At 37.7% G+C, this 15,769-nt stretch overlaps 1 protein-coding gene across 4 annotated transcripts in view; it reads right to left on the bottom strand.

Moving 5' to 3' along the window:
• The window catches only part of CYTH3 (cytohesin 3), a 50,432-nt gene that overhangs the window by 17,099 nt on the left and 17,564 nt on the right, over positions 1 to 15,769 (bottom strand). For 2 of the 4 annotated variants that reach the window (XR_003529906.1, XM_027656777.1), the window contains exons 1-4: positions 8,125 to 8,241; positions 7,534 to 7,598; positions 7,028 to 7,094; positions 2,867 to 2,985 (exon numbers count right to left, since the gene is read on the bottom strand). Coding sequence is in view for 3 of the 4 variants with exons in the window: in XM_027656777.1 (XP_027512578.1) it covers positions 2,867 to 2,985; positions 7,028 to 7,094; positions 7,534 to 7,598; positions 8,125 to 8,241 (368 nt within the window). In the remaining variant the exon portion in view is untranslated. Of the gene's footprint in view, positions 1 to 2,866; positions 2,986 to 7,027; positions 7,095 to 7,533; positions 7,599 to 8,124; positions 8,242 to 15,769 lie in introns of those variants that run through there. The other 2 variants (XM_027656778.1, XM_027656779.1) reach the window with 1 other exon arrangement.

The raw sequence follows: 15,769 nt of genomic DNA, 5'->3' as shown, positions 1-15,769 counted from the left end.
ACAGAGGTTTCTAATCCTCAGGGTGTGCTTTAAATACATCACCAAAACAGAATGTTGCATATCAGCCTCCACCTGAAAATAGAAAGGTGTGTACCCCCAAGAATTATCTGTTGCATTACTGACTAACTGCATAGTCAGACTAACCTGTAACACTCACCACTAAATACCTTAAAGCCAACTGTTCATTCATTGGGATGTTCCCACATTGTTTACAGAAAAGCACACCAGCTCTGCCAAGCAAATCAAAGCAATTCTCATCAAATTTGGCAATGCACAGTCCAACTGTGCGACTGCTTTCCAGTGAAGTGGCATCACAGTGTAACAAAAGAGACATCCACAGGGGTGCTACTAAGCAAAATATATTGATTTTTTTTATATGTTTTTGATACTTGTGCTGGGTACACCTCCAAGGACATGAGCCAAATAACACAAAAGGTCTAGGAAGCCACTTAAAAATATAAGTGAGGACTTACCTACACAGAAATAAATCTTAAATCTTTTATAGGATGTAATTCATTCCTTATTTATTGTAATTGTTTAGGTGTTATCTCATTCCATTTTACCATTCACTTTTTTTTTTTTGCTGAGTGCTATAAGACTATAAAAGTCAGTAATTTAAAATATATCTCTTTATGGCAGAATGTTATACAAATATTTCATTCTGTTGACTATCCTGGTCTTGTCTTCAGCTATATTTAGCTAAAATGCAGAAGTAATTCATGATGGGCCCCCAAGAGGGAGTGGCAAAGTAAAAGAGAACGTCCTCAGACTCCAAATGCCTTGACAAAAGTTTAGTGTGTAACTCAGCAAAAGCTCATCTCTAATATGCTCTGCCACTCACACAGCACAAATCACTTGATAGTCTGTTTCTGAGGGAGTCACAAAGGCAAAAGTAGCAGCTTAAGACACCTCAATTGTCACATTTTATTTTATCTCAGGGTATTTATTTTATCCCAGGACCTAAAGGCTTAATACATTCTTTTCAGAGAAACATGAATAAAAATTATTAGGATTCTAGGAAATTAATGCTGCAGTTCAACGGAGTATGATGAACCAATTCCCCACTCCAGACACAGCTACCTTGAAATTTCCATACACATTCATGATAATCAGATTGTCATCTCTTCACTGCCACCCCCTTACTAATTCATATATGTGAAGAGAAAAAAATAGAAAGAAATACCATTTGCTTTCCCATTACCATGCTAATATTCCACCCTTCACAGAAATGAAGAAACACACAAAAAACCAATTTATGTAGACTGACTGGATACATTGAATAAAAGCTCCTTTCAAAGCAGAAGATATTTTAAAATTTCTTTTTGATTTCAACTGCTCTTTAAAATGGACAGACTGCTTCTGCCTTGTGGCAAAATAGGAGCAGTGTGTCAATTTTTTTCATTTCTCCCAAGATCTTATTCTCCAGTTCATAGATCTATACAAAATATCCTGGCTGAATTTGCTATTCAGTGTGATCACTAAATTTACCGGTATGTAAGTCCTGAAAAACTCAGAAGATAAGACTGAATTGCATATTTCTCTCTCTACATACTCAGTATTAAGAAAGGTTGCCCTGTGTTGTCACATTAGACCACAGTGCTGTCCACCATCCCTGCCAGGGAAGCAGCAGAATGAGCAATAGCTTTTTAAATTTTAAATGTGCACCCATTTAAAAGAAAAATAAATCACATGAATATTATTAATGATTCCAGTGAGCCTGGACATACTGGCAAGACCTTTCTGCATGAGCACAGGGTTCTGGGAATAGGGCTAGAGAAACTGGAAGTGTTTCAGAAGATGATACCAAGGTGTAGCTCTCAGAAGAGAACAGACTGCTTTATACATGCTATAGTTTTGCAATTATGGACATTAACTTCTAAGTGATTTTATAATACTGACTGCCCAAATATTCAAGAGAAGCAACACAATTCTGCTGTATAAAAATTGCTGACATGTCTACATATTCTGTATAGAGACTCCATAGTGAAGATCTCTTTTCAAAAGGTATTTATTACAGTAAAAACTTCCATTAAACCTAAATGTCAAGAGGAAATTGCTGAGCACAAACCAAGCTGTTGATGCTGTAAAGCAGACTGAGGTGTCTCAAAAGGGATCTGCCACAACACATCCCCACAGGAGTTTATCCTAAATGAGTCAACTGCTAAACCTCCACAACTGGCACCTGAACATGTGCCAGCATGTCACACACACACTCCAAGCCACCCTGCACTGCTTGTCTCTCAGCTGCCTTCTCCAAAATCAATTCCTGGGTTGCACAGCAATGGAAGTGATTTGCATCCTGGCTGTGTTTTGCAATAGTTCCATTAATACACATGTTGCATGTTTATTGTACCAGAATTGATAAAGATCTGGTGCAGATGCCCTTTGAGACACCTACTGACTTATGGGAAGTCTCTGTGCAGGGAAGATGACAGCACTAAAACCTGATAACAACTATTGTCTCAGGGACTACCCATTTTAATAAGTAATTTCTTTACTGTCTGATTATTACTGATTGTCAATCACTCTACTCTGGACACAGCACCAAGAGGTACCAGAACTGTTGCAATACAACTCTCAGACATTCCAAATGCTTACAGTGTTAATTTTGTACTATAGCCAAATTTCAGTGTTTTCTTAAAATAATAAATTACAGCTAATTAAGCATCATCCCACAACGTACCCATTTAAAAACTACAGGAAAAAAACGCAATCACAATGCTGCAGCAGTTTCACATCTCACTGTAGCTTTTATAGAGTAGTTGAGTAGCTCTCTCATGCAGCCTGTGAAGGGGAAGGTAACTACCCAAAGCCTGTAAATATGCTTTGTAAACTCAAGAACAAAGTTTCAATATTTCTCTTTTACCTTTCACCGAGGTAATCTCCAATTACCGTTTTATTTAATCCTTCTCCTTTATAAAGGAACTGTGCAATGTCTTCTGCAGTGTTCTGCAGGAGGTCATTTTCTATCAGGAACTGTATTCCCTAGGAAGAACAATTCCAGAGGAAAAGGAATGTTATGTTTTCTTCCACAAGCATTTATGTAAATATCACTCATAACATCTGGTATTAATGTACTTACACAGACACATTAATTACATTAACCTACAGATTTTTATGTTTTTAAATGAAATGCCAAACAAATGTTTTTCAGTTACATAAGCAGTATATAGTACTGGTTTAAAGATGAAAATGAGAAACATTTTTAAGGCTAGAAGTACTAGGTGGCAGTTTGAATCCCTCAACAACAGAAAGATCAAATATTAATTGAATAACGATTCCATGTTGCTCTTTGGAGTTAATGTGTGAGCTGGCCCTTGCAGAAATGTCTGCAGAGACGTAATCTGCAAAATCATATAATGAAGAGGTACGTGGAAACAACTTAATTACCACCATGACACGAAATAAAGCATCTGTTATAATCTACAAACTGCAACCCAATACATCAAGCCACTACTTGCCGTAGAAGTCGCAGCTGAAGATACCAAAACCGGTTTAAAGGAGTTTCTGCTGACACTGGGACTGTCAGAGGGTTCTGCCTGTGCTGGGACTAAACTATTCACAAGGGACTGAGCTACACTATCACACACTGCTCAGGAACCAGCCAAGCTTCTACCATGGAGCTGCTAGGGAAGGCAGGGGGAGAGTCTTACCCTGGCCCTCAGAGGGAACTTGATAAAGCCCCTGGACTCACTCCTGGGCCTCCATAAATTACTGCCCTACCACTGGCACGCCCTGGGGAAGCCCAGGGAACTTTCTGCAAAGCAGCAAAGAAAGGAGACTAAGAGTTATATAAAGATTATGTGAAGGATGGAAGGGATGATGTTCCAACACTCAGCAGGTCACGAAGACAGAACCAACTTCTTTTCCCCCCCCAAAGATGTTGCTATTCCTGCTGATTTCTTAAAACTGTTAACAGCATGCTAGTGAAAAGTAGAAATGGGAACTGCAAGGAACCTTAATGTCTTGCATTCCAAGTATGTACAAAAGAGGTTAATAAATTATTACTAATAAGTTCTACCACAATATTTCAGAATTATCAAAAGTTTTTCAATTTCTGCAAGCGGAATATATTTCTTTTTTATTTCATTACAACTGAAAAAGTTCCATTATTTTTTGACATAGCATAGGTGGCCTCCTAGTAACATTCAAAAAAGTAATTATCTTTCTGTTTGGCTAACTCTAGCTTCTGATAATAAAATGATTACCTGTCTGACAGAAAAAAAAAAAAAAGTCAATTTTCTGACCTAATTTAACAAAGAAAATGAACCGTGATGTTATAAGGCTTGAAGCTTTCTTTAGAAAGTCTGGAATGCAATTCTCTCTAAACAATTTTATCATCATCTGAAAATTTCAATGCCAGGCTGCTACTCTGACAACTGAATATTTTGATAAGTCATTTCACAACAGACATGATTTCTTTGCAAAGAATGTCTCTATTTTACCTTGAAGCAGAAATAGCTGAGCTTCCCTTGAAATTGATCCTTACAAAACTTATTTGATAGCTAAATATTTATACAATATCTGACTACAAAACAGAGTGGATTTTCCCATACCAAGTTATCCAAAAAGCTCTGTCAACCAACAGAGAACCTTCCCTGTAACAACATCAGGAACAGCAGATTCCCTTGTCCAACACCTGGACCATATTATTCACGCTCAGTATAAATAGACTGACCTGAATAGTTTTCTTAAAGTTGTACAAGTTACTGATAATGGACATGACCAGAAGTATGGAAAACAAATTTCTGTACACAGAAGCAGATACTTTAGCTTACTGCAAAAATCAATTTAATTTTTTTTTTTAATTATTCTTAAGATGTTAAAGAACCAGAAGTCAAATAGACAGGAAAAGGAATCTGTCTGGGACAACAACTCCAGCATCTGGAATAAACAGCAAAATGGGCCAGCCAAGCCCCCATCACCTCCTACGCTATCTTTTGTCTTGATGTAAATTTTATTCTCTAGACTGACAGGAGACAAGAGACAGCTGCACTAGTTTAACTTCCTCACACAAAACTCCTGGCTACAGAAATATTCAATATTCACTACAAATATTGCATAGATTTAAGTCAATGCAATGAAATCTGCTTTGAATTTCGTCGCTTTCACGGTAACTTAATTACAGATTTTGCAGCTCTTTAAACTCAGCCTTTGTCACAGAGAATTCACTTCCTGGCTCAGCAAAGGCAGTTCTGACTTGAGCACTGCACATTTCAAGCACAGTTTTATGTCTCTGCATAGGGATTCTTGAAGTGTTTTAGACTTTACCATTACAGCCCATCCCACACGTGCTGAGCAAACCCCAAGTATGTGATACTACATCAGGAAACTGCATTAAACACTATTTTCAGAGCTATTTTCAGAGGGGGGAAAGGGAGAACTGCTCTACACATGCATCAGAACATAGAAAGATCTTCAAATAGAAAGTGGTAAAAGAAAATTACCTCACTGTGTTCCTGCTAATATGAAAACATGAAAACTCTGTTACTTGGTTTTAAAGGAGAAGACTCAGTGGATTCAGCACAAGTATCATTACCCCAGTTCTTTGGCATTCCTAACTCCAGAGACCATCTTCCCTCCCATTTATGAATGAAAAACATCCTCTTCACAATGAACCCGAGTGAGTTTTCCCAACATTAGGACTTATATTTTTTTCTCTAACTTAAAGTAGCAGCTGCAAACAACACAATGACCCAGCTCCTGCAGGCCACCGCTGATCCACAGACATTATTAAGAAATTACTACTCTGAGTCTGTTTACCACATTTAAATTATGTTACAGTAGCAATGTGGCCACAGTATCTATTTATAGAAATAATTTCAGCCAGCGAGAACAGTAACAGAAAATAGTTAACGCTGGAATGGAAGCATCTGACATCATCCTGTGACTTTGCCACAAACTTCTAGGACATGAAAGAGCTGAAGGACAACAAACTATCAGGATATTTGGGGGTGTTCTGCCCTCAACAGAAGTTAGGTAGTCAACAAAATGGAAAACAAAAATAAAAGACATGGCCAGCACTTTAAAAAGGGCTCTTTATAAAATACTTGAGAGTTTCTGGCAAACTGAAAACATCCTGAAGAACAGAAGCCACCGTTGTACTTGGAACATTTCAGAAAGGCCACCAAAATGTAACTGAATTCAATACCATTGGGAAGAAAACATGTCAAGAACACAGAGAAACAAATGTTAAATGATTTCCAAAAAGACAAATTCAAAATGGAATCTCAAACAACAGAAGACAATAAAACAAAGCAAGGAAGATGAAAAGTGAGAAGGCTAGAAGTCAAATATGTCAAAGTAGCTCTTTTAAATGTATCAGGAGGGCCTCTAAGAAAATGTGCAGGTCCCCAGATTTACCAGAAAATTAACAATTATTTAAGAAACATAGAGGCACTCCAGAGAAATGAACTACTTTATTTCTTGGCTAAATGCACAACAGACTTCTTGAAACTGGTAACCAAGTTCTTGCCTGCAGGGGTTTGTACAAGTCAGATGGGTACACAACCATATGTATATACATAGACAAACATACAGGTGTTAACACATGCCTTTTTCACAAAGAGAGTTTAGATATGCAAAAATAGTCTGAAGGAGAACAAATTAAAAAAAACATGGTAAGGGTGTTTTGGAGGAAAAAATAGGAGAGCATTAAAAAAAATTACATATGGCCTCACTAATAACCAAACACAAAAATTGTTTTTAATTCTATTTGACATATCAAGGGAGAACAACTCTATCAGGTACAAAGCAAGCCAGCTCAATCACTACCTGGTATATTTGATTGTTGATAAGTAAACCTCCATTATCAAAAAAGGTTTGCTTAAGTGTAAAAAGCACACGACCGGCAAAGGACTCGGCGACTGCTCCCAATTTAACCCTCTGCTCAGTATGTTACAGGATGTGCAAATAAGGCCTGAGGACTCACATTATCAGAAATGTCTCAAGAAAAACGTGAATGAATTTGTCACAGATCACATTACAAGCAAAATCTGATTCCTGACAAGTGAGAAAAATGCTCTACCTTCTTAGGGTCCATGTTGAATTTCTTCCTTCCCATGGCTATTTGCTTATTTCTTTGTGTAGTTTTGCTACATGTGGAGGAAAAGAAGAAACAACAAGCTGTTATTAGTTGCTCTATTACTAAAACAACAACTTCTGGATACAGTTTTATTTGTATTTTGGCTACGACAAGATTTGTATTTTGTCTTCTACGACAAAAACAAGACATTCACTTGTTACAGAGGGAGGAAATTACGTTACTATTTTCAATTCCTTCAAAGGATTGCAGCTTCAGAGAACCAGGTCCTGACCAACTGGACAGTCTAAAATATTACACTCTATCCAACACATTATCTATCCAAATGAATGACACATCTGCATAGGCCAAAGTCAGGCTTTAGAGACTTTATAACGGACTAAATAGAGGTGATCCAATATTTGTTTAGCATGAGAAAGCTAATTTTATTTGCTATTCCTGGAAGACCTGCTCCAAGGTCTTAATCATGTCCAGATATTGGCATTACTTACCTTTCTTCTACACTGGTCAGATTATCGATTTCGGTCATAACCTCAGCAATCTCAAATTTTAATCTCTGTCAAAAGAAGGAAGGACAATACATTAACTCACATTAAAACACCTTTTGAAATCATCAATCATATAATAATATTATCAGTTAGGGTTTGTTTTCTAACATTTGCTAGTTACCTGAAGAAAAGTGATGAATCTTAGGGCTTTCTTAGATATTTAAATATTTTACCACAACCATGTTAAACACATGGATGTGAACTCCCAGAGTGTGCTTATGTCAGAGCACCAAGCCCAAACTGCCATTATCAATTAGAGTATAAGACTGCTTTATCCAGATCTCTCACTCCTATTCTGGATGCAAATCTGCTGTTTAAGTTGTTTGTTACACAAATCAAATCTGTACATATGTCAACTCAGGAGTTACCCTTTGTAAAAGCACACATATGACACAGAAATCCTAGTCAATATTAGTAATATTTAGCTTAAGCCATTTATATGCTTTTAAAACCATTACCTGTAATTCATATCTAGTACTGTAACTTAATGTACTGAAGCAGTCTTCCAAGGTGCTCTACAGAAAAATCAATTACCTCAATATCATCAATCAGTTCTTTTTTCCTGCGACGAATATTTAAAAGCTCTTCTCTTTCTTCTATGGAGAGGTCATCAGGCACTGGAACAGAGCAAAATGAACAGGTTTTGAGCATTTGCAAACACACCTCATCACAGAAAATTTAATAAACTGATTAAGAAAAGTAAGCTTACATGAATCATCAGAACTTTTTTTTTTTTTTAACTGGGATTATTATCAGGAAAAAAACAAACCAAAACAAACAAACCCACAAATGAAAGCCAAACCTAATTTATTGGTAATCTACTTTACAAAAGTCTTAAGTAAGGTAATTGAATGAATGACTATGGACAGAATCTATCTTTCAAAAGACAGACAGACAATGAAAGGAATCTTGTTATCATACAATGTGGCAAGATTTGGCTCTACAGCTTAATTGCCAAATTCAAGTCTGATATAATTCCTATTATACCAGTAACACACCAAAATTCTTCACATAAATGAACTATGACTCAAAAGGCACGACTGCCTTTCAGAGAAAAAAGTCAAAGAATATCCAGTGCTATACACAAGATGTGTATCCTGGTGCTGAGTTCAAACACCAAAAGTTATTTGCACAAAACTTTTGCTTTTCTTGAGCCATCAGATGTTCCCCAGCAAGAAACTTCTTTGGCCGGAATTTTCCCCTGCTTCTCTCTACAGCACTAGACACCAACCACAAATATTCACCTCCTGTACAATGATCCTACAATAACAGTTTTAATGCTTTCTTGGAAACAGCTCGTTAATTATAGAACAGTTTTTCCTTCCAGTCAGTAAAATGGAACAACAAAAATAATTAATAAGGTATTTAAATGGTTCTGTCCCAACAGCAACACACCACAAGTGTAGTCATCTGGGATGGCCAAAGCCACTGCTCTCTGTCCTATACATATTTAACAGGTTGTGTAGCACCAGGACTACAAAGAGAAAGTTCAGCTTGAGAGGTGAGTTTTAAACCCACATTTGAAACACAGCCTCTGTTCAAATCTTAATAATGAAATATATTGATTATTTCAACACCCAGTGATGAAGCTCCTTTCCTTTTAGGATCCAAATCATAACATAAAATCCAAATGGCAACAGACCTTGTTAGACATGAAGTAATTATGGCAAATGATCTCATTTAACTACTCCAGATACAAACATGATTAAATTATTTCCAGTTTAGGAAATGACAGCTTTCTGTTGAACGAATACCAGACTTCAGTATGTTTACCTGCTTTTTCTTTTTATCTCATCAGAAATCTACCCACTCCTAAAAATTCCTTGCATGCAAATAGTGCTAAGATTCTTTTCACATCAAACCTTATAAATAGACATTCCTACATTACATCTTTGTATTACATGTATATTCTAAGATCTTAAAACATCAAAGCTAAAGGGATTTTGTGACTATACACACACTATGTACATACACACACACCACAAATATTCCAACTAGTTAACTGAGGACTGACAACAAAAACCAATTGAGACTGTTACCCAATGTTGATTATAAAAAAGGCAAACTGTATATAATCAATCACTCTCTCAGCTAGGAAGCACATTCTGATATCCTTAATGCATTTTTGCAGTATTGTAAGTGAAATTACATTAATGTTTTGCAGCACCAGTATCAGTAAGGGTTCTTCATTTTTTAACTTTTTGCCACAGCAAGACATTTTGGTAACTCTCACCTTAACTGGCAACTGGAAATACTAATCAGAATCCAAACAGAAAATAATTTCAACCATTATTTAGAATTCATAGATGGTGCTTGCTTTTTCTTCCAGCTGAGTTACAAAATCTCTGGATTAGTCACTACCACAAACCCTTCCCAAAGCTGCACATCAGTGAGTGGCACTGCTGTTTCTTCTCCATTACCGTGCAGTTAAGGCTCCTTGGGACAGGTTTGGAATATCTGGAACAAGTGAAATTGCTTTTTGGAATGAATGTGAAATTGTGACAGTTTTCTATGCTCAAGCAACCCACCAAAATAAAGAAATCAAACTCCTCAGTCCTTTTCCTACAACACCCAGAGACTGTCTGCTGTGTTTTCCTCTCCTCTGATCTCAGCTGCAGCCCAGACAACCCTCCCAGTGTAATTAATGCTGCTGTTAGACAAAAAAGGAATAAACTAAATGGAGTCAGACTGCCTCCTGCATTAGGAAATAACATCAAGTACCAACTGCCAGATGCAAGACAAGAAGTCTGCTGAAGATTCTGCACTTGCAGGGCATTTAGATAAAACTGCACATTAATGCAACATCTTTAAATAATGGTATTAATATCAGAGCCAAAAGATTCCAGTGTCTTTTGATAAGAATAGAAGAATCAAGATATAACTGAGTGGGAGTTACAGCACTGCTCAGCTTCCAGAAACTATTGGTACAGACAATATCTTCCTTCCCCTCACACTACCAGCACAGAGAAGGGATGATTTGTCAGGATGACTCCCCAGTGCCCTGTCCTGCAGTCACCATAAACCGGCCTGTGTGAAGATGTTTGCCTTATTCTCATCCTTGTGTATCATCACTGCCTCCCTTCTCCAGTGCTGTGCTCATGCTGTGAGAAAACAGGGGAAAATGAATGCACCAAAAAAAAAAGGTTCTTTAAAAGCCTACTTGTGGCATTCCAGCCTGGAACTGCCCAGGCTGAAGGTGTTTGCTTGGGAGGCTACGTGACTTTACATCCATTGCCCTGTTGTTTGGACTCTGTGTCTTTAAAAAAAAAAATTAACAGTATTTCTGTATTTCAATGAAGGCTTTTGAAATATTAACACTGAAGGACAATGTGCATTAAAACATCTTTACAGTCCTATGCAAATATTGCAGGTACATGGCAAGGATTGGGGAGACCCCACCCATAAGCCACCCTTTGGCCTCCAGCAGCAAGAACACTTCTGCTGTTTCAACCTTGTGTTCACATAATCCTCCACATAGAAGAGCTCACAGAGCACATATTTGTTCTGTAAAACAAATTTTGGAGCTGTCCTGTCTGAGTCATTTCTGGTTTTTTGGTGTTTCACCAATCTAAACACAAAGTAGAGAGGATGGGAGGAGTCAGCAAGAACATTAAATACTAAAAAAGAACAAAACCACTTCAGTACAGTGAATAAACTGCAGCTGCAGCATCCTTCCATTATATCTTCCAATCTTTAAATAAAGACAATGTGCTTAAGTAAGTCATTTCTGTGAAAACCTTTTCACTTACAAGGAGAGTATTTCCTTTTTCTAAAACTTCAACTACCACCAAACAGCAAGTCAATATACCTACTAAAATTTTATTTACAAGGAACAAAGTTGTTGAAAGTACAAATCATATTCTTGGCCAAGTAGAAACAAAAACACACCACCATATACCAACAGAAAAAAACCCAGAAAAATGTTTAATATATTCTAATGTGGCCTATAGAGTTCAATTACTGTAACTGATCTAAATGTACTTATATGAATATCCTGTAAACAAACACTTATTGGAATACACACTTTTGATAGAGGTCTGTTTACTATAATGTGTATGGGGAAAACAAAAACAAACTGCAGCTCCCCACAGAAATCTGTGTATTGTCCACCAGCTGTGATACCACTTTGCTAAATAATTTTCCACTATGGACAGCCCAAGTACTATCCAAAGAAGAGCATTACCCCACAACTCTCAATTTGAAGCATTTTTGAGGAAGCCACCCAAAAAAAAAAAAAAAAAAAAGGCTTTTACATATTGAGAAAAAACTGCAACAGATCAGCTGGCAAAGAAAATTCCCACACGTTAGTGAAAAGTAGGAGCAAATCCCATAACAGAAGACAAACCTAGTACTTTCCAAGTCCTGATATCTTCACCTTTTTCAGTAGTAAAATTTAAATAATTTTCCAGGTCTCCAATGGTATTATATGAACCAAAACTCCTGAGTTTAACTTCAGCCTTTTGATTTTCAGTCACCAGCCAAAGCAACCTCACCCGACCCCTTCAACTGACTCCAGAGTTCAGTCTCTCAAGAGGACACAGTAAAACATCCACAGGCAGCAGAAAGCAAACATCTAACAATACCTAAGGACAGACAAAACACTCATTCTGTAACCCTACTTATGAAGCAACACAACTGCCTGACTCTCATTGCCCAACTAACTTTCTGGTTTCATAAAGATAAATATTTTCCTTCTTCTGTGTCAGTCCCAATTTGGTGGTCCTCAGTATTTGCATTCCATGCAAAGAACAATTAGATGGAATTTAATTTTGCTGCAGTTGAAACATCTTGCAAGTGTAAAGATATTTACACAATGCAAGGCTTAAAACTAAACAGACTCGCCCATACACAGAATGGGGAGACGTGTTTCTTCTGGCCTTTAAAATAATATACATCCATCTCTGAGAACAAATCTGATTGTCTCAGGACATTTGCCTCAACGGATATTCTCAGGCTATCTCTCTTCCTTTCCCCCTACATGCTCCCTTTTTTTAAATTTAATTATAGGAACATTTTCCAGCTTTCAGACAAGATGTATAAACAATGCTGTGACCACTTGTGGCTATTAAAAATTCCATACAAGTTTTCGTAGGAGGACATCCTTCTGAATAGATTCACTTCACAGTGCAGAAACAAACTACATCTGCACTAAATTCAATCACTAAAACCAGCTGGATTTGGTTGCTTCCTTCTTTTAACTCCCTTATTTGTGAATCTTTGCTATTAAGTCACTGCTGAGCATGTTCCAGCATAGGAGCACAATCACACTTTAAGAGGGGAAATAATCCTCTACACAATATCCTTTCACACACAAGAAAATTACCACTTGGTGGTATGAGGAATTTAGGGCAGAATTCATGGCTTGCAGAGTTATTTGGAGTTTTCAATCACGAGGGACTCTGTGGCCAGAAAGCACATTAGTGGCCAAACCCCGAGGAGAACCTCCAACGCACACCCATCCTTCTCATTGTTTAGCTGCTGGAAACCACACCATCACAAGATGTTCCTGAAAACAATTTTCACTCTAGGATAAGGAGATACTTTGCAGGCAAGTTATAGTTAAGATATTATCCTTTTGGGCTTCTAATAATATGGGGCGGGCAACCCTAACAACATTAATCCTATTACCACGTAAAAATACATTTTCAGGAATTTAGAGGAAATAGTTTCCTTGTGACCTCCTAAACCTTTGAAATTTTTTCTTCTACTTCCATTGCAAAGTAGATTTATTATATCAGTGATGCACATTTGTGTGGGGTCTTTTTAAGAACAAACAGAAGCATAAAAAATTGGAAATATGAAATACATTTTTATTCTAGACAGAAAAGGTCCAGCAGAGTTAACTGCACCACCAAGTGTGAAATCATCTCTTGTAAAAAAAAACCAAACAGTTTATTTATTATAATCCATAAGAATGACATCAAACAAGGCAAGATTATGTTTTTGTCCTGGTCAGAAATAGCCATACATAATTTAATTAGTGTTAACATCTCTAGTCAAGCAGAAAGTAGGCAGTTGCAAAATTGTGCAAAATCAGGGTCGAGATAACACCGATCTGGAGGGTAGGAAAAAAAAATCCAATGCACACATTTAACCTGCCTCCCAAAAACCATCAGATTTCAGATGTCACACAGGGCAGGCCCTGCCACGGTACCTGCAAATTTGCTGCTGTCTATGGAGCACAAAGGGCAGAGCAGTTTGCAGCAGCAGGAGCAGCAGCAGCATATGTGCCTTTACAAACTGTGTGTGCACAGAACATGAGCAACAACAGCTGTGCAGGGAAGGAGGGAGGATAAAGGCTTCCCAAAGCTCTCGCATGAGCTGCTAATCCTCGCTGCTGGCGATGAGCTGCCCTTCTTAACGGCACCAAGGCACAAAGAGGTGCTTCACAGCAACTTCCACATTTCACCTTGCACACAGATACACCCACAGAAACTCCAGAGGCACCTCCCTTGCTTTTTAGCTCCTAATTAGGCCACTGCCACAGACACTGGCCATTAGAAAGCAGGGTGTGTTTCAGTTAATGAGTATTTCTTTTTTACTGTCGGTGCTCTGTTGTTTTCATGAACAGAAAGGATTGATGGTCCTTCCTTATATTTGCCTCCTTTACTTCAATAATGTGTTTTATTTCACCATTTTATGTATTTCCATTAGGAAACCAAGTGTTTTGAAACGACTAAATAAAAGAACCACTTTTAAGCAAATAAAGGAGCATCACCTGGGGAGAAAGAAGAAAAACCACACAGGGTCAAGCTCTGAGCAAGATTCCACAGGTAATGGTTGGTACCAGCTCCTCTATGTTCCTGCATTGCTTTGCTACTTTATGCCTGGATTGTGTTTTTTGTGGGTTAGCTTTTGCCCCAGTTCAGCAGGACAAATGGTTTCACCAAGGGACCCCAAAATTGCCCAAGACAACGCAACAGGCACAGCAGAAACCCCTGGCAGCAGGGAGGTACAGGGGACAGCAACCCCCTGACATCAGCCAGCCCTAAAACCAGCTGAGCTCAGCCCCAAAACCCCACCCATACAGGCTGTATTCTCTACATCCTAAAAGTAGTTCAACCTGATATTAAAAATAGATAAGCATGGATTTCCTTTCAGAAGCATTTTTCCTTTGAAGTCGCTCTACTCTTGCTTCAAGATTCAGAAGATGCTTCTAGGCCAACTTTCCTTTCTAAAATATGTAAATACAAATTACTGAATATGAAAAGAAAGCTCAGTTTAACTTAACGTTCTAAGTCTCTTACCCAAATACATTAATACTTGCATTAATAATATAAAGTGTTAAAATATGCATGGCCATGCATATTTAAGAAGTGCAGAAAAATTTTATGCTAGCTAATGTGGAAATTAAAAAGGGAGCTGTTGGCCACACTGTAGTGTTTCGGAAAGGGCTACGAACAGATTAGCACAGATAGAGGAAATACTATCCAATATAACACGTGCCTTCATCAGCATCAGTTACCAGTTACTATTCAGGAATTCTGGTGAATCACCATTCTGATTTCAGTGTTACAGCTACACACTGCCACACTATCACATCCCAACATCACAGTCCTCTTTCAACACGGAAAACAGTAATATCCAAGTAATGTGGGACAAATGCAATGCAGTGCAGTGCCAAGCACTGTAAGTAAAAATGCACAGTCTTGCCTTGTCCTGCTCATGTAGGCACAGTGGGGCATTCATATTGCCTTAAAATTTTCTTACTCTGCTTTCAGCTTTTTAACGACTGCATTTGATTTTTTTTTTCTGCACAGCAAATAACAGGGAGGGGTGATCAGAATCAGCTCTGTGTAGTAATACCATCAGTATAAATACAGGTATCATCCTTCCAAAAATAAGAGGCCTCTAGCTTTTCCTTTACACTGTATCGGATCAACAAAACGCTGTCAAACAGAAACAAATTATTTTTCCCCCTCCTCAATATGTATGCTGCAAGGCAGAGTCTCACAGATAAATGATTTTGGGAGAGCTCAGTAATAATCTTCTCTCTGTGGAGCATCCATATGTGCAACACTGGAGAAGCAAATAGGGAGCTTATGTAGTGCTAGAGCTGAAATCAAATACATTTTCTCTGATGTTTGCATTTGAAGGCCTTTGCTTATAGTATACTACATTACAGTATGCATTGACCCAAATTTAGTCTTTATAGAGTGAAAGTCTATAGACTTTGAAT

This window comes from Corapipo altera, unplaced genomic scaffold, assembly GCF_003945725.1.
Source record: "Corapipo altera isolate COAL_440 unplaced genomic scaffold, ASM394572v1 104, whole genome shotgun sequence".
Lineage (NCBI taxonomy): Eukaryota > Metazoa > Chordata > Aves > Passeriformes > Pipridae > Corapipo > Corapipo altera.
The sequence above is the reverse complement of the archived record's forward strand: the minus strand, read 5'-3'. Positions and strand labels throughout refer to the sequence as shown.